Raw genomic sequence first — 19650 nt, forward strand, 5'->3', positions numbered from 1 at the left:
TTTATCTTATTCCCCATCAGAAGTTCTTGATTTTGCAGCTCTGACACATTAATTATCCCCCACAGATAACATTTTGATAACCCTGCAGCATTTTTCCACAGGCGCACACACTCCCAGCAAGGGAATTTAATTCGTGGCCAGTCTCTCTCAGCGTGGTTGTCAGCTGCTATCAACACATCTACCTGTAGAACAGGAGGCTCAGATAAAGGAAATAATTATTGATGAGTGTGCATGAGATCAACAGACAGAACTCATTTAGCCTGTCACTATCCATTATGGAGGTTTCCTGCAAAGGCTCTGAAGAAACTATCTGCCAGGCAAAGTTACCGTATTTTTCCGTGTTGCCAATTTAATTCCAGTATGCTGGTGAGCTGTTGTGCTCAGCTGTTTTTATGACTATGTTTATGTTCATTTCACCAATTCACTTGAAATCAAAGATTATTGTTATGCGAATGTGCAGCATTCTTGCTTATATTGCCTTTTATTAAAGGTGCTGTGTATTTTTTCCTGTTACAGTAATTATAATAATACATTTTATTGCAGTAATTTTCCCTATCCTAGCTTAATATGCAGAGAAACCTGTAAGTAAGCCCATTTATAGGTTAATTCCACTGAAAAGTAAAAACACTTCTCAGCAGTGCTACAAAACATTGCTCCGTTTGTTTAAATAGCCCGACACAGCTCAACCAATCAAGACAGTCTGGGGCAGCACATCCTGTTTCACTAAACAACGGAAGACAAAGGAAAATCTTTTTGAAAACATATTCGGTGGCCACAGATGCACTTCTCCTTTAAAAGAACAATATATACACATTACAGTTTAAAAGTTTGAGGTCAATAAGATTGTGGTATGCTTTTTGAAATAATTCTCATATGCTCGCCAAAGCTGTTAAAATGGACATATTAGAAAATGCAGAATATTGAGATATTACTGAGAAATAATCCATTTGATTTAGGAGGAGGAGGAGGAGGAGGATGAGAACTCAAATACTAATCAATAAAAATGCAAAAAATGACCACATGGGTCCATTTAGTTTCCACTTTCAGGACATGTGCACGTGTCACATGACTCCAAATTTTCTCCAATGAAAAGTGCATTTATCATAAATTTTCATCCATATAATAATATAATTGGTGAGTAAAGAAATAAAACTTCAAGCATGTTGACCTGTTTTGGTCATGTATTTACACACATGCTCTCTTTGCATTCGTTTCGTTAGATTTGTAATTTGTAAATCCATTTTTAGCTCCTGTAATTCAGTCCCAAACAACAGATGGGCTTTGCCCGGCTCTCTCTGATTGATTAATTTGCTGGTTGTTTCAATATATAATACCTGATACATGACAGAACATCTGTTTTTGTTGATGACCAGCATATTAAACCATTTAAGCTTTAAATACATACCTGACCCTAATTATACTCTTCTAAATTAGCTTAATGGCTAAATCTGGTGGATAGCCAGTATTTTTTTTGTTATTTTTTTACAGCCTTATTGATCAATTTAGTGCGCTCACTGTCATATGATCTTGTTGTGTCTCTTCAGGGACATGGCTGCCAGCATCGAGATTATGCAGCTAGACTTTGAGATGGAGAACTTCACCAGTCAATCAGTTACCAGAAGAATCAACTGGAATATTGATTACAGGGGCCAGAATCCAGCCTCTGATGCAGAGAAGGTGGTCACAGAGCTGACGGTTGTGCAGAAGGACATCCAAGCCATCATTCCACTTTCAATGGTAAGAAGTTCTTCCTGTCTGCCACCTAGGGTCATAAAGTTTGAAAAATGAGATTGCACTTCAGTCTATTTCAAATGCAATTTAATTTGTCAAACCAGTAGATCACAACAATTATCGCCCACTTTTTCAGCAACCTTGGATGTGGAATTATTTTTCCCCATCCATTTCTTCATAGGCTTTTTAATGAATAGTTTAAGCCATAAATCACAAAATTTAATTGGAAGCAAAAAACAAAAAAAGGTTTCTAAAAATCAGCCTGCAGAATTCTGCAAACACTGTTGGATTTTGAAAATGATATGGAAATAACATTGAAGTCTGGGTCCTACAGAAGCATATACCATAGCTTAACAACCTTAAAGCTCAGAGTAGGCTGACTTTGATAGGTTTTGATAGGTTTATACTTTATTGTCAGGCCCACATGACATCTGTGGCCACACAGAATTGGAATGCCTGTCAATCACAAAATACCATGCACATAACTCTTGTGTGTTTGTTTATTAATCATTTTTTGCGTATTTGGTGAAAATTTCAGCTACCAATGAAAGTGCAGTGATTTCTTCTCCAAAATAAAGGTCAGCACATCCAATCTAGGCCCAGTTCAATCAGTTATTAATATGAAAACTCTGAATGAGATTACTTCTAAAAACCCCTTTGTTCTGCTGAATTGCCAACCACTTACAACATATACATTACCGTTAAGCATCTATATGGATTTTTATCAGACATTAGCACTGTATAGAAATTCCATAGCACTTCTATTTCAAGAGACACATTCAATATATATGGTTATTGTTTGAGATTATACAGTATGTGAAAAATGGCCATTATTTTTACAGAGAGTAGTTTCTGTGCTGGTGCCACTGTGAAAAAAAAGTGTGTGTTATTGTATTAAATGTGCATTTGTAGTACTTCAAATCTTAAAGGTATATTTTTATAAACTGTATGTGGAGATAATATCCTATTAATGAAATTGAAGGCCACTTAAATGTGCTTAAAAGAACACTTTCATGATTATGTGTACGTTGTGTTATAACACAATTAAGTACACTTTAAAAAAGTGTAATAAATAGACATTAAATTACATTTTAATTTACGGTATATCCTTGTCAGCACAATCAAAGGTACATTTTAATATGCTTTGAAAGATAATGGAAGTAATTATGAAATTATTTAAAGTCCTACTTATGTGGGTCAAACAGCATTATTATTTTCAAAGAATTGCATTTAATAAAGTGCAATTAAAATATAATACATTTTCATTTAATTTTAATTAACATATAAATAAGTGACCGAATAAATTACAATTAGTTTATGCTTAAGTATATTCTTTTGATGTATTTTACTTAATATATGCTTTTTATAAAAATATGCTAAACTTTTTCACAAGGCTTTTCACATTATCTTTCAAGCCAAGTCAGAAAAAAAAAATTACACTTTTCAAGTTATTTGTTCTCTGGAAAGGGTTAGAAAGGGTTCCTCATGTTTCATAAGCACGAAACTCCATTGTTCACCTATCAAAATTCATCTTTGGTTGTTTGGGGCCATTTGCCCTCCCCTGTAATATGTGTATGTTTAAACTCTAGCATGATTCAGTACACGGGGACCAGGTGCAGCAGAAAAGACACGTTGCTTCATGTAGAGAGGCTTCTTTGACCTGTCAGTATCCTCTATTCCTCCCTGAAACCTATCGCTGTGTTTCAAACCCCTGCGCAGGCAGAATATAACGGTTCAAATAACAAGAAGTGAATACAAAACAAGACAGTCATGAGAGAAATATTGGAAACTGCAGCAGAGCAAGAGACAAGGCCTCAATTTTTCATTACCTTCCTTCATGCACACACACAAAGAATATAAGAACAGATATAAGCTCAGTTCCAAAACCTAGTGAGCTGCTTCCGTAGGCAGCATTTTAAAGCATAGTTGGTGGGCTACAATATTTCTGCTTCCTAAGAAATCTTATTTTGCCTGAATTCTAAGGTGGCACCACATCTATTATTTATAGAGAAGGAAATCCCAGACTGTACTGCGACAAACTGCAAAAATATTTTATATTTTTAGAAAAATATTTTTTATAGTTAATAAAATTAGCTTCATGTTTTATTAAAAGATTTTGTCAATTTCAGTTTATTAAAAGCAGTTGTCAAGTTTTTTTTTTTTTTTTTTTTACATTTGTGAATTTGTAGACCATTGCAAATCAGTCATTACGAGGGTCTACATCAGTTAGGACACCTATGTAGGCAGCAGACAGCAAGGAGGCACACAAGGTTTTGGATCTTAAGCTTAAGTGGCAGACACAAAAATCTGAGTGTTCAATAGCTGGAAAATATGTGATATACACGATATGCCATGTGTTTATGTGGGCTTTATGCATGAAAAGACCTTCTTTATAGATTTTCTAAATACACAAGAGGTCTGCTCGCCCTCATTGGATATTTGTAAGTAGGAAGCAATCAGTAAGGCTCATATAAGAGGTGTGTATAGACACAACAATGGCAGAACCTATATGTTGCATGCCAAGTGCATGAAATGGATCCTGCACTGATTTAGCCGAGCAAATCCCGCTTCATACACCCACAGACACGTTCACATTCAGAGCATCTAATGAGTATCCCATACAGAGCAGACGCATATATACAGATACAAAATCATGCATATATGCACACAATAGGTGACACACATGCATTTCATTGAATTTCTAAATCACACATATAAATCCCTGGATACAAAGCAGAGTTTGAGAAAGAGGGTGTATATATACACAGTGGGATTCAAAGACCACACTGAAAATCTGAGATGTAATAAAAAAATATATATTATGTTGTATTGTATTATATTATATTATATTATAAATCGGAAATCAAATGAAATTAAATCGGAATCAAAAAGTATAAAAATTAAGAACCGCATGTGATTCTAGGTTACAATGCATTTCTAGGTTACAAATCAAATTTAAGAATCTTTTTGTAGTTTACCACAATTTAAAAAAAAAAGAACATTCCAAAATCATGCTAGTACAGATCATCAGGTTTTAGACTGATTCTTGATAATGATGTAAATTTTAATATTTTATAACAAAAATATGTATAATTGGTACTACTAAAAATACTTTTAAGATTACTTTTTTGGATCAGTTTGGTACCTAATATTTGATCTGTTTACATTTTACATCTTTCACCGGTCTGGATAGTTTAACCGGACTGTAAAACCTTGATGTAGACACCTCTGTCAATTTAATTCAGTTCAATCCGAATAAACTTTTCATCTGATTTGAAAGGGTTGGTGTTAACCTGAAATAATCTGATCGATATGAAAAAATATGCATGCGAACACTTAAATCTTGAACAAATATATGTGAAGTGAAGTGAATTGACATTCAGCCAAGTACGGTGACCCATACTCGGAATTCGTGCTCTGCATTTAACCCATCCAACGTGCACACACACAGCAGTGAACACACACACACCGTGAACATACACCCGGAGCAGTTGGGGGTTCGGTGCCTTGCTCAAGGGCACCTCAGTCGTGGTATTGAGGGTGGAGAGAGCGCTGGACATTCACTCCCCCCACCTACAATTCCTGCCGGCCAGAGACTCGAACCCGCAACCTTTGGATCACGAGTCCAACTCTCTAACCATTAGGCCACGACTTCCATGTCGTCCACATGCGCAGTTTTATGATAGGCATGTTTACATATGTTTTACATCTTACAAACATTTGCGTGTTTATTAGTACAAACTGGTCAGTTGTCTGAATATTTACTAAATAGTTGCTATGACATATATGTCAGCTTTCTTTGTAGATGTCATAAATGCTTGCTTTAGTTTTCTGTAGTTCTGACCGCAGTTTTGCTGAAGTAATGCTGAAGTCCATCTAAAGATATACTTAAGTAGCTATATTTGATTGTGCTAAAGTGAAACTATTGCAAGTATACTTCAGGTACACTTTAAATAGTTTGCATTCAAAGACCGATATTATTCAAAGATCATGCAATCCTCATTAATAGTGGCATTGAAACACATTTTATGCTTAATATTAAGAAATGTGTGTTGTGCACAAGTAGTAGTCCAAATAAAGTTGACCTATAATTTTTATATCAGTAAGTCTCAAGCGATATGTCAGGAAATATGTTAATAGATTTTAACTGTACTTAGTATGAAATAAATTTATTTTAAATAGATTACTTTTTAGGGAACATAACTGATTGTTAGAAATGAAAGACATATTCTGGACACATTTTAAATGTCTATTTTTGTATTATCATTATTTTTTTTCCAGTAAAAGCATTCTCAGAGGTGGTCTCAGAATTTTGGCCTCTACATACTGGATGAAACACTATAACTTATGTATAACCTCAGCCATTTTTCCCAACAGGCTCAGTCTGGCCACAATTAGCCCTCTTACCTCAAAAAGCCAGTCTCGCAATCTCTATTAACATAAACTGCTCTTTCAAACCTGGCCAGCGAGATAGGCCTTTAACACGCATACAGGATTGGCTCAGCATGTTCTCTTGAAATAGCTCAGTTTTGGCATGTGAAGGCGGTCCTCGATAAGCACGCGGGGGACAGAGGATGCGTTGCCTACATGGGCTTCACTTCTGCTCCTGCTTCAATAGTACATCATAAATAAAATATGGCACGGCGTTCCAGCCGGGGCTAGTATCATGAGCACACACATACACACACTTTCGGACAAGGGACTAGTCCTGGTATATGAAAAAGGTAAGATTCTGGACGTGAGGTCATGATGACCTTATGTTTTTTCCTCAGGCTCTAAACCTGAGGGATAGATTAAGACTTTAAAGTTAACTCGACCTTTTTAAAGTAACATTGACACTTTTTTTACTTTGACAATTTCTAGTCAAAAAATTTTTTTAACCAGATTGTATATTTAACCTTTAGACCTAACACTAATATGTGCATATACAGTATATAATTTTTAATATAATCTCTTTTTATCACATCTCTTTATACATCAGACTTTCATGATAATTTATTTGTTCACAACAGAAATGCATTTTTCATTGCATTAAAAATATGTTGTGTAAATATATATATGATGCATTTGACTTTTCAGGGTAAAACTCACTTTAAACAGGCACTTTCTACAATCTGTTTTATTTCTGACTGAAAGAATTTAGTCTTACCTTACAGAGGAGTTAAAAAAAAAAAACAGGTGCGTCCCAAATCTTGTACTTATGAACTATTCTATGACGCTTTGTAGTATAAATACATTAGTAGAAAAGGTGCTCAATGGCTTTGGAATTCAAATGGCTTCAGACTGCCATTTCTCGTTGACTGTAAAATGCCCATATTTTATAGCAAGCCACCTGACCACAGCAGCATACATCTTTGTTTGAATCCATAAAGCATTTGCTGCTATAAACCAAGCTGGTTATTCATAGTGTTGTAAATTGCCTCGAAAAATCTTATGGTAAGGGCAGTCTGTCACCTCAGCAGTGTCTTATATCAAATAGCCTGTTTCTTTGGTATCTTTTCCGTATGTGATAACAGGCCCAGGTTTACCCTGCTCTGACTGTGTGTGAAGTGTTTAATGGCTTGCAAAAGCTCCCGTGCTATTATTTAGAGCTAAAGATGTCTATATCCATCTGAGCTGGCGGTTTCACCCATCACGTGAGACTGTTCGGCTTGTGCTGTCTGTCACAGTAAATACTGCCCGCCATGAAAATGATACTCCAATTTGCATTCCCAACCACACGCTCGCACACTGCTGTCACTTTATGATTCAGAATGAAGGGCAGCGATGACACGTCTCTTGTGTTGGAGCAGTGTGTTATATTACTATGATACTAAAAAAGCATCATTAAAAACATGTTATTACCACATTATTACCATGTAAATGCAAATGTAGCATTGTTTGTTAAAAAAAAAGAATTAAAAGAATATCATGGTTTGGGGTCATATGTATTATGGTGATACTATGGCATTTTATGAATCAAAGTCCATGGTATTATTATCTAATACGTCATCATAGTACCAATGCAGTATATTTTTTTGCAAAGGATGAGAGACTCAATAAATCTTCATGTTATTACTGTAATCTTTTCTGTGCTTAGTTACTATTTACCGAAAATAAACCTGGATTTGAATCAGCTTCCTTTGCTGAGAGTCCCTGTGTGTCCATGACCATCTGTTTAGGTTTTTGCTTAGAGGGGAGGAAATGACAGCGGTAGGCAACACCAGCACAATAGGCTTTTTCCAAACATGAATTAAATAAATTCAGTGGGTGTATGTTGTTGACCTTTAAAGTTTACCTTGCATAAAAATGAGATGTCAGGCAAAGAAATGAATCAGTCGGCTGCAGGATGAAAAGCCTTTGCAGAGGCCTGTAATGAATTTTATTTCTTAGTGCAAGTACCCAAGACTTCCATTTAAACAAGACAGGGAGGCCAGTAATGCACTTTGAATGAAAATTATGATTATGCAGTTTCAGCTAAGGCTATCAGAGTAATTCTGAGCTAATAACTCATTTGCTCAGTGGGGAGATATTTAAGAGAAACTAACTCATATGTTATTTGAAAGTCTAACATTTACGATCTCTCTCATGCTAAAAAAATGAGAATAAAGGAAAAGTGTGTGCTTTTCTATTAAATAAAAAGACTACAGCACAATGTGTAAGTGTTAAATCCTATAGTGCCATTCAACTGTGGTTGTTATTTTTAACGAAAAATAAAACTATTAAAAATAATTTTCATTAATATATATACACTCACCGGCCACTTTATTAGGTACACCTGTTCAATTGCTTGGTAACACAAATTGCTAATCAGCCAATCACATGGCAGCAAATCAATGGATTTAGGCATCTAGACGTGGTGAAGACAACTTGCTGAAGTTCAAACCGAGCATCAGAATGGGGAAGAAAGAGGATTTAAGTGACTTTGAATGTGGAATGGTTGTTGGTGCCAGGCGGGCTGGTCTGAGTATTTCAAAAACTGCTGATCTACTGGGATTTTCACACACAACCATCTCTAGGGTTTACAGAAAATGGTCCGAAAAAGAGAAAATATCCAGTGAGCGGCAGTTGTGTGGACGAAAATGCCTTGTTGATGTCAGAGGTCAGAGGAGAATGGGCAGACTGGTTAGAGATGATAGAAAGGCAACAGTAACTCAAATAACCACTCGTTACAACCAAGGTATGTAGAATACCATCTCTGAACACACAACACGTCGAACCCTGAAGCAGATGGGCTACAGTAGCAGAAGACCACACCGGGTGCCGCTCCTGTCAGCTAAGAACAGGAAATGGAGGCTACATATCGCACAGGCTCACCAAAATTGGACAATAGAAGATTGAAAAAACATTGCCTGGTCTGATGAGTCTCGATTTCTGCTGCGACATTCAGATGGTAGGGTCAGAATTTGGAGTAAAAAACATGAAAGCATGGATCCATCCTGCCTTGTCTAAACGGTTCAGGCTGGTGGTGGTGGTGTAATGGTGTGGGGGATATTTTCTTGGCACACTTTGGGCCACTTAATACCAATTGAGCATCATTTAAACGCCACAGCCCGATTAGTATTGTTGCTGAACATGTCCATCCCTTTATGACTACAATGTACCCATCTTCTGATGGCTACTTCCAGCAGGATAATGCACCATGTCACAAAGCTCAAATCATCTCAGACCGGTTTCTTGAACATGACAATGAGTTCACTTTACTCAAATGGCCTCCACAGTCACCAGATCTCAATCCAATAGAGCACCTTTGGGATGTGGTGGAACTGGAGATTCACATCATGGATGTGCAGCCAACAAATCTACAGCAACTGCGTGATGCTATCATGTCAATATGGACCAAAATCTCTGAGGAATTTTTCCAACACCTTGTTGAATCTATGTCACGAAGAATTAAGGCAGTTCTGAAGGCAAAAGGGGGTCCAACCTGGTACTAGCAAGGTGTGCCTAATAAAGTGTCCAGTGAGTGTATATATATGTGTGTGTTTATATATATATATATATATATATATATATAAGATTCATTGATTTGCATCAGTGCATCAGCATAAAAATCAATGATACGATGCATCGAATTAAAAAAGTGTGCATCGGATACAAGTTGGAATTTGTATAGCGATGCATCATTTCGAACGTATTTGCATTTATAAAAAAATGATTTATATATAATTACTGTTAGGTGTGCTATACTTTTATTATTTAGAAAGTGGTTAATAATTTGTGGCCAATATTTTATATGTGGATTGATTTCTTCTCAACTGTTTCTCAAGCATGTTCCCTCTGCTGCTACGTGAATATGAACTATCGCAACACTTCGGAGATCCAGGCGTGTCCTGAGAGTTACATAGAATATAGATTAAAATAATTGCCTGTCTGAGCAAACTATCTATACCATACTGAATTGCATAGCATAATTTTTTTCCTCATTGCATAGTATTGCATTGAATTGCATTGTGTTGAATCGAATCGAATCGTAATAGGGGGTGAATCGTATCGCATGGCATCGGTAGCTGCTTAATATGTCTCTTTAATGTGTCTCTTTAATATTGTATCGTTGGCTATGCATTGAGATGTATATCGCATTAGCCTCAGTTATGGAGATGAACAGCCCTATTTTATATATATATTTATATATGTGTATGTATAAAATCAAACATTTTTTGGACTCTGATTATAACAGATGTAATCTATTACTGCCTAACACTGACTATATATACTCACTTGATCACCAGCTCTCATTGAAAATAAATGAGTTCAGCTGCTTTGCTTTGTCAGTGTGAACCTCTGCATGCAAACCTAGGTTTTTGTCCAAACCAGTAGTAACAATGACAACCTCAATAAGATATTTTGGACTACTACTTCTTTTGCGTCACACTGGGTCACCCCACCACTCCACATAGTTATTGCATCCATCCATTTTATATGAAGGACAAGTGGGGATGCTGGATCCCATCTCAGTGTCTCTGATATAGGCAGCAAAACACCCTTCATTTACCAAAAGAATTGTTAGCCATCTATGACCCTGAATGTTTGTATTATTATCAGTATTATTAGTGATATTAACAGACATTTGGCAGACAGAAATTGAATAATGAGTCCCTGAACAAGTCGATATCCAAAGTCGAGTACAGTGAGTATGTGTATCCCCTGGCTGCTTTAAGTACAGTGCATCTCATCGTCATCGACTGAACCAGATTTGCCAGTTATTGCTATGAGATGTTTCCACAGTCTTCCACCAAAGCACTTGCAAGTTCTTGAACGTGTTTGGAGGGACACGTTTACATGTGGTTTGTCACTTCAAAGACAATCAGCTGTCCTTCCTGTCTTCCTGTAGCTCTGTCTTAGGCGTCTTAGGCTGACGGGTTAACTTTTTGAGCAATTTTGCTGGGTAACTTTTTTTTAGCAATGTTTCTTGGGCACATTCCCATTGAGAAATGGTAACAAATTTCTATCTGGATATTTTAGATCGGTCGTGGGCTCTGTGCCTGACCTGGTTGCCCGTTGACGGCAACATTTCCCCAAGTTGCTCGACAACATTGCTTAAAAAGTTGCCTAGTGTATCATCAGCCTTACAGTACAGACATTGCAGTTTATTACTCAGGCCACATCTGCAGTCCTCATGCCTCCCTGCAGCAGGACTATGGCTTGTTCATGCAGGTGATCAGGAACCCTGGGCATCTTTCTTCATTTACCATGGACAAAAATTATGCTCCTGGTTTGGACTTTAAAGCAGTTTAGCCTGGCAAAGCTAAAAGATAAGAAAAAACGTTTTTCCAAATGAAGAGTCAAGCCATTTTATGTGGAATACATTATTTTCAACCCTGACAACCTAAAAGGGCACATTAGACATAAAAACATTCAAGTGATGTTGATTGAAAAGCTGTTCAAATAAGACTTTGGCTTTCTCATTCATACATGCATGCTTTTATTTTAAATGCCTGTTTAAAAACAAAGGGGGTCGGTGGAAAGTTTCTCCTCAAATATGCTGTTTTGATTGAAACATGAGGGAGAGAGAGAGTGGAGCGAGAGCTGCATAATCTTTGCTTTATTCCTGTCAGCCACAAGGGAAATAATTTACAGTTAGTTGTGCAACATCCCTGCAGCAGTTCTATCCAAAATAATGAATTGATTTTTCTTGGAAAGCTATTGTGAAGTCAATGTGCTCTTTAATTGGCTTCAGCTTTTGAGATGTAATTGAAAGCATGGATTTATTTGCATGTGTCATCTAACAGGGAAACTTTTAAATTGGCAAGCTCAGGACAGAGTATTTTAAAAGTTAATCCATTACCATGGAGTACTATAACTGTTATAGTCCATGAGGATTTATACATAGTGAATGAGACGCTCAATCCCATTTAAGTTTGTCACAAATGACTATTTTGAACAGGTATGTCCTTTACTTCAAGCTTCGTATATTTCACAGCAGGGTTCCTCAAATCTTTCCCTGGATGTCCAATCTGCTGCAGAGTTTAGCTCCAACCCTGATCAAACTCACCTACCTGTGATTTTCTAATGATCTTGAAGACTCTGATTAGCATGCTCAGGTGTGTTTGATTAGGATTAGTGCTAAACTCTGCAGGAGTGGGCCAGATTTGATGATGCCCGTTTTACAGCATGTATTTTTCTTTTACTTTCTGATTAATATCCATGTTCTGGGAAGTATTTATTCTAGATAAGATATTTAAATACTTTACAGCTATTGCAATTTTCTATTATAATAGTACTTTCCTCTTATGAAAACACTAGAAATGCTCTTGCCATTTATTTTAATTTAGTAATTCAGCTCATTAATTCTCATGAACGTCTTTGAAAACAGCACACAAAAGTGCAATGAACTAAAAAAAAAGATAACATTTATGGTGCTTTTGCCTGTTTGTATATTGATTTATGTTCAAAACAAATCTCATTGCACAGAAATGTTTTATGTTTATATGACACACAATTCTGTATAAATACATACAATTATAGGTCAGAAAGGTTACTACAACAATATTATAAATTGTAAATAAGTTATAAATAAATCAAAAACAGCCAAATTTCAATGTCAGTTTAAGACAAATTAAATGCTAAAGTCATGTTAGATTAAGAAAAAATGAAAAAATTTAAAAAAAAAAATAATATATATATATATATATATATACTGTAATGATTCCACTGAAGGCAAGCATAGTGATGAACCCAAGTGCAGTTTATTTACCAACATGAAATCCATGCAGACGACTTGACATGAAACAGACTTGGCATGGCATGAGCAGACGTGGCATGAACAAACTAGACTCACCAACAGCAGTTAACAACATCAATACACAACAAGAACTAAAGGCAAAGACATGGCTACTTATAATAAACAATGAGGGTCACATGACATGAGCAAACCAATGAAGACATGACACACAGAACAAGGGAACCAACATGATACAAACAGGAACTGAGACTAACCTTCAGAATAAAAGACATGAAAACAAGAACATGAAACAAAACCCAAAACAGACCTTACACACATATATATATATTTATTTATTTAGTCATTTAACAGACGCTTTTATCCAAAGACATAAGAAGCAATCAAAACCAACAAAAGAGCAACAACGTGCAAGTGCTATTACAAGTCTTGGTTAGCCTAACGCAGTACAGATAATTATTATTATTATTATTATTTTATTTTTTTTATTTAAATAAAAAGACATATAGATAAAATTAAATTAGAATAGAGAGTGCTAGAGTTAGAGGGTCAAGTAAAGGTGGAACAGATGAGTTTTTAGCCGTTTCTTGAAGATGGGTAAGGATTCGGCTGCTCTGATTGAGTTGGACAGGTCATTCCACCAGATGGGAACAGTTAATGAAAAAGTCAGTGAAAGTATTTTTGTGAGTCTTTGGGATGGCACAATAATGCGTCGTTCACTTGAAGAATGCAAGGTTCTAGAGGGAACATAAGTCTGAAGTAATGAATTTAGGTAAAGGGGTGCAGAGCCAGTGGTGGTTCTGTAGGCAAACATTAATGCCTTGAATTTAATGCGAGCAGCTATTGGTAGCCAGTGCAAACTGACGAACAGAGGCGTGACGTGCATTTTTTTTCGGCTCATTAAAGATTAATCTTGCAGCGGCAATTTGGATTAATTGTAGATGTTTAATAGAATTGGCTGGAAGACCTGCCAAGAGAGCATTGCAATAGTCAAGTCTGGACAGAACAAGAGCCTGAACAAGGAGTTGTGTTGCATGCTCCGAGAGAAATATCTTCTTAATATTGTATGTAATGTAATAAAAGTAATATTAATATGTAATTTAAAGAAATAGTTTAATTTAGCTCAAAAGGGAATGATTTATGATTTTATAGGGATTTGAACAGAATCACTGTTTTACAGCTGATCACTGAACGAGCCGTATAACAAACTCTGCACTGGATATTAAAATGCAAAATATAGTGAAAACACCATTTAATAGCACAGTAACAAAATCGGCAGATTAAGACATTAACTTGTGAGCAGAAAACACAAGATACTTCTCTTTTCAATATAAATAAGATTTTATTTATATAAACCTAAGACATAAACTAATCTAACACATGAACACAAGCATTCACACATTCACACGTTGCAGAAAGAGAGAAAGTGAGGAAAGGATGAGTTTACGAGAATGGAAATGTGATATCCCAAGTTTATAGCAATATGTTCAATTGCATAGGCCTGAACAACCATCAATCACTTATTTATGCCTCGCTTTGAGTTTCTCAATGAGGCTAAAATTTATATTAAATGCACCTGATTCAGTTAGAACCTGGAGGTGTACTTGCTTGCTTTGCCTGTGTTACGGGTCGTTGCAGACAGGGGGTTCCCCGAACTTGCTGATTGGCTGGAAGTTCAGTAGTCTTTGAAGTGACGTCTTGGGTGTTGGCTGAGGATGCGGAGTTGGTCTGGTCGAAGTTTGAAGCGAGTGCAGTTGGAGCTGGACTTTGTAGCAAACTTACATTAGAACACGAAACTCCACGGAAAGAAAAGAAACTAAAGTAAAAGTCTCATTACATCCTTTTATTCTAAGTTGTTTTCCTTCTCATTATGGTAGCAGCTGTCACGTGGGCCAGAGCATGCTCAAAGAGCAGCACGCAGTGGCAAAAGAGAAGAAAAGGGCGTAAGAGAGTAAGAGGCTAAGAGGGACTAAGAGAGCATTTTTTTGAAGAAGAGTAAGAGAGAGTTTGATGGTGTCCTGAGTTTTTAAACTCGGCTTTCAGACCGTCCCATCTGGACGTCTTGACCAATTAGATACTGTCCTTGCTCGGGGTATTGCTTTGTTTCTCCACCCCACTAATAAATCAACTTGTTATCTGTTCAGTCAGAGGTCCGAACTGTACAGGCTCTTGCAAAGTATACTTTTGAACATGATTTCCATAACAAGACTATGATGCATTTGACAAAGAATTAATTGGAAGAAACATTTAAAGCATGAATTTTCAACTTCATACATACCAAACATGAATGTTAATCCTTCAGCTATTCAATACATATTAAAAGCAAGACATACACAATGAGTGATTAAAACAAGGATATTCAAATGTGTGTGTTACATACATAATATGCAGTTATGCATAGAAATTATTAGTTTCATTAAAAATTGAAAATGAAAGTCTTTTATGTAGTTCTATGGAGAACGAAGGCATGTTCTTTTAGACAAAGGAATTTTGGTTTGGTCTGTCTTCTATGTGTGGAGACCTTCCCAAGAGAGTCTGTAGCTCATGATTTTCTATCACAGGTTTACATGTGTTCATCAGTCTTGATTACTTGCAACAAATTTGACGGTCTCTTTCCTGAATTGGAATTATCAATAAGTGTTCTTTTGTCTCAAGGCTGAAAGCTGTTCTGTGAAAGAGGCTTGCTGGTTAGGCTTACTTCAGCTAGTTGAAGCCAGGAATCCGATTTATGACGTTGTCCTGTTACAGCTTTGAGGTCCCCCCTCTTGCTGGAATCTCAGCTTCTCAGGTTTCAATGTTCTGATGCATCTTAAATTTTTCTTATTCAGTCTCTGATATCTTACATGTATAATGCAAATCTGCAGGACCGGGCAGTTTTAGCAATGTGGTCTGAGAAATTCAGCTTATCATCAATCACAACTCCAAGGTTTCTAGCTGTTTTTGAATGAGTTATGGTAGATGAGCCTAACTGGAAGGTGAGATTGTGATGAAGCGATGGGTTAGCTGAAACTACAAGCAGTTCTGTCTTAGCTAGGTTGAGCTGAAGGTGATGGTCCATCATCCAGAAAGAAATGTCTGTTAGACATGCTGAGATGCGAGCAGCTATCGTCGGATCATCAGGATGGAATGACCGGTAGAGTTGAGTGTCATCAGCATAGCAGTGATATGAAAAGCCATGTTTCTGAATGACAGAACCTAGTGATGCCATGTAGACAGAAAAGAGAAGTGGTACAAGAACTGAGCCCTGAGGCACCCCAGTAGCTAGATGTTGCGACTGGGATACCTCACCTCTCCACGATACTTTGAAGGACCTATCAGAGAGGTAAGACTCAAACCACTGGAGTGCGGTTCCTGAGATGCCCTTTCTCAATAGAGTTGACAAGAGGATCTGATGGTTGACCGTATCAAAAGCAGCAGACAGATACAGCAAGATAAGTAATGAAGATTTGGAAGTCGCTCTTGCAAGTCTTAGGGCTTCAACAACAGAAAGCAAGGCAGTTTAAGTCGAATGTCCACTTCTGAAGCCAGATAGGTTACTGTCCAGGAGGTTGTTCTGTGTGAGAAAGACAGAGACTTGGTTGAACACAACTCGTTCAAGTGTTTTTGCAATGAAAGGAAGAAGGGAAACCGGTCTATAGTTCCCTAAAAGAGTTGGTTTAAGAGTGGGTTTTTTAAAAAGTGGAGTTATACGAGCCTGTTTAAATGCTGAGGGAAAAATTCCAGTGTGAAGGGATGTGTTAACGATGTGAGTGATTGCAGGTACAATTGCAGGAGAAATGGCTTGAAGGAGATGATATGGAATAGGATCAAGCGGACAGGTAGTAAGATAACAGGAAAGTTTAGAGACTTCTGCCTCAGAGAGTGGAGAGAAGGATGTGAACGAGTGTATGTTTGCTGGTAAGATGTGTTTGATAGATTGTGTTGTGGAAAATTGTGCAGTGAGGTTTATAATTTTATTAATGAAGAATGTGGCAAAGTCGTCAGCTGTTAGAGAGGATGAAGGAGGGGGAGGAGGAGGACAAAGGAGGGAGGAAGATGTTTTAAAGAGCATGTGAGAGTTAGACGAATTGTTAATATTGTCATGATAGTATGTCCTTTTAGCAGTGGAAACATTAGCAGAGAAGTCAGAGAGGAGTGATCGATATAAATTAGGGTCAGTAGGATTTTGTGATTTGCGCCATACCCTTTCCGCAGCCCTGAGTTTAGAACAATGTTTTTGGAGAACATCAGATAGCCAAGGGGCAGAAGGGGTGATACAGGCTGGCCTGGAAGATAAGGGACAGAAAGTATCTAAACAAGACGTCAGAGTGGAACAGAAAGTATCAGTAGCACTGTTAGCATCAAGAGAGGATAACTGTTTAGGGGGAGGAAGCGAAGATTAAACCATAGCAGATAGCCGGGAGGGTGAGAGTGAACGCAAGTTACTCTGGAGCAGTGGAGTAACCAGCACATGATCAGTGGAGCAGTGTCGTGTGTAGATAAGGTCCAGTTGGTTGCCTGATTTGTGAGTAGCCGTAGTTAGCACTCTCTTGAGGTCAAAAGAGGCAAGCAGAGTGTGGAAGTCTGCAGCCTGAGGTTAATCTAGGTGGATGTTGAAGTCTCCAAGTAAGACTAAGGGAGTGCCATCCTCGGGAAAGGTTAAGAGCAATAAATCGAATTCTTCCACAAAGTTACCTAGTGATCCTGGAGGACAATAAACAACTACAAAATGGATTTGTAGAGGGTAGGTAATAGTAACCGAATGTGATTCAAAGGAGCTGTTGATACTCAGAGATGGTAAAGAAGTAAATTTCCAATTATTAGAGATGAGCAGACCAGTACCTCCACCTCTTCCAGTCAAACGGGGGGTTATTATTGGAGAGTGCTGCAGGTGTAACATTGTCCTCTGGTTTGATCCAGGTCTCTGTCAGGGCCATGAGGTTTAACCTTGAATGACTAGTAATGGAAGTAATGAAATCAGCTTTGTTGACAGCAGACTGACAATTCCAGAGACCAATAGAAAAAGAAAGTAATGTATTAGCAGACATAGGCAAAGTGCGCAGGTTGATAGGATTGCGCTGTCTACAGTGTGTGATGCGTGGTTTGCGAGTGGTAGTGATAGTATTGATCAACGGCAACTGCGCTAAACACTGAGACAAGTAAATACACTTACGAGCTGATTTTAACTTCCGCTGATAGACTGCTTCTCTTAAAGACTATTTCTTTACACTGCCTTCTGCTCGCGCTTGAATAATGAATATTGTTGCATTGTTTGACTTTTTGCCAGTTTTATCTACAATGCTATTGTTGATGATGGTGTCACAAGTAGTAACTTGAGTTGTCTTGTGATGTCAGGATGAATTTGTTTCTTTTCTCAAATAACCATTGTTATTTGTAACCAGTGTTGTGATTCATACCAAGCATTGGCATCTGTATGTGGCAATTTAAGGACATTTGTGGGTATTTTTGTTTTGAATGTTTTTATGTGATGAATCTTCATGTCTTGCAAACCTTTTCAGACTATTTTGTTTACAGACAACGACTGCATTTTAGACATTCATTCTACAATGTTGTATTATCATAGAAAAATCATGCAATGTAATTTTAAAAAATACACATATTTTGAAGAAGTTGCCTTGGAGAATCTGAAGGGACGCATTCTTGTTGTGAACGCTTCTAATTTCAGGTGTCTGAATGAGTTCTAAAACCAGTCAACCAGAATTTATATTGCTCTGATGTTTTTTGAGAGAGAGGGAAGCTCATGGCTTTTGACTTTAATATAGATACTGTTTTTACAATTTATTAAGCAGTTTAGCCCTGACTCCAGGGCTTTCCTGAACATTCATGTCTTTGGAACAGTGAACTTCTACTAACCTCCTGACTCATGCTCTCTCTCATTCTCCCTCTTTCTTTCTTCCATATCCAGGACACTGAGATTATCAACACGGCAATTCTCACTGGCCGAACTGTGGCCATCCCTGTCAAGGTGGTTTCCATAGAGCTAAACGGCGCAGTCACTGATGTGTCATCCTTTGTGCAGTGCAAGTCATTCAATGAGGACATTGTCAAGGTACGTCACGCCCACGTTGAGAGGTTTAGTGATCAAGGACTTCCTCTACTATTCTCATAATCAATCGCAGTCAACTTAAGAGACCATAAAATGACCATCAAAACCTAATTTAAGCAGAGTTTATATATGCTTCTGGGGCCACTGCTTTCGTGATCCCCTCGAGGGATCGATGCCTTTTCAGTCTCAGACAGTACATCAGAAGTGTTCAGTGCTCTGCAGAACAGAATTTCCCACTGAATAGCAGCAGAGGCCACACACTTGACTTGTGTTTAATGCCTCTAAAATGAAGAGTCCTTTTTATAATCTAAAATGGCACATCTTAAGGATTAGTTGCAAGCAGAGCTGGACAATTCGGTTTAAAGAGATGAAAAATGGAAATTGCGTCATTTACCTCAAAGTCATTCTGAATTCTTTTATTTTCTTAGAAATATTTTTTTAAATGCAGCTGTTTTCCATACTGTGACAATTATAATGTCATTTCAAAATAACAACATAAAATAAAAAGCACCATTAAAAAAGGATGAAGCACTATTAGGCCACTAAATTCAAATTTAAGTTATTATTGAGTAATATTCATTCACTCCAGTAAGCTGTTAACTCAAAAACTAGATATTTAGTGTGAACTGTTCCTGTGAAGGGGGCTGTAGGACAACTTAAAACCATTTAAATGAACATATTATTATTAATATGATTTATGTTCATATTATTA

The 19650-nt window shown here is 37.2% G+C and overlaps 1 protein-coding gene across 1 annotated transcript in view; it reads left to right on the plus strand.

Annotated features, from left to right (window-relative positions):
• tmem132e (transmembrane protein 132E) overlaps positions 1-19650 on the plus strand; it is an 85748-nt gene that overhangs the window by 43833 nt on the left and 22265 nt on the right. Inside the window, exons 4-5 of the mRNA XM_079419296.1 lie at positions 1545-1737; positions 18798-18941. Of these exons, the coding sequence (XP_079275422.1) occupies positions 1545-1737; positions 18798-18941 (337 nt within the window). The remainder of the gene's footprint in view (positions 1-1544; positions 1738-18797; positions 18942-19650) is intronic.

This window comes from Barbus barbus (assembly GCF_936440315.1).
Source record: "Barbus barbus genome assembly, chromosome: 6".
Lineage (NCBI taxonomy): Eukaryota > Metazoa > Chordata > Actinopteri > Cypriniformes > Cyprinidae > Barbus > Barbus barbus.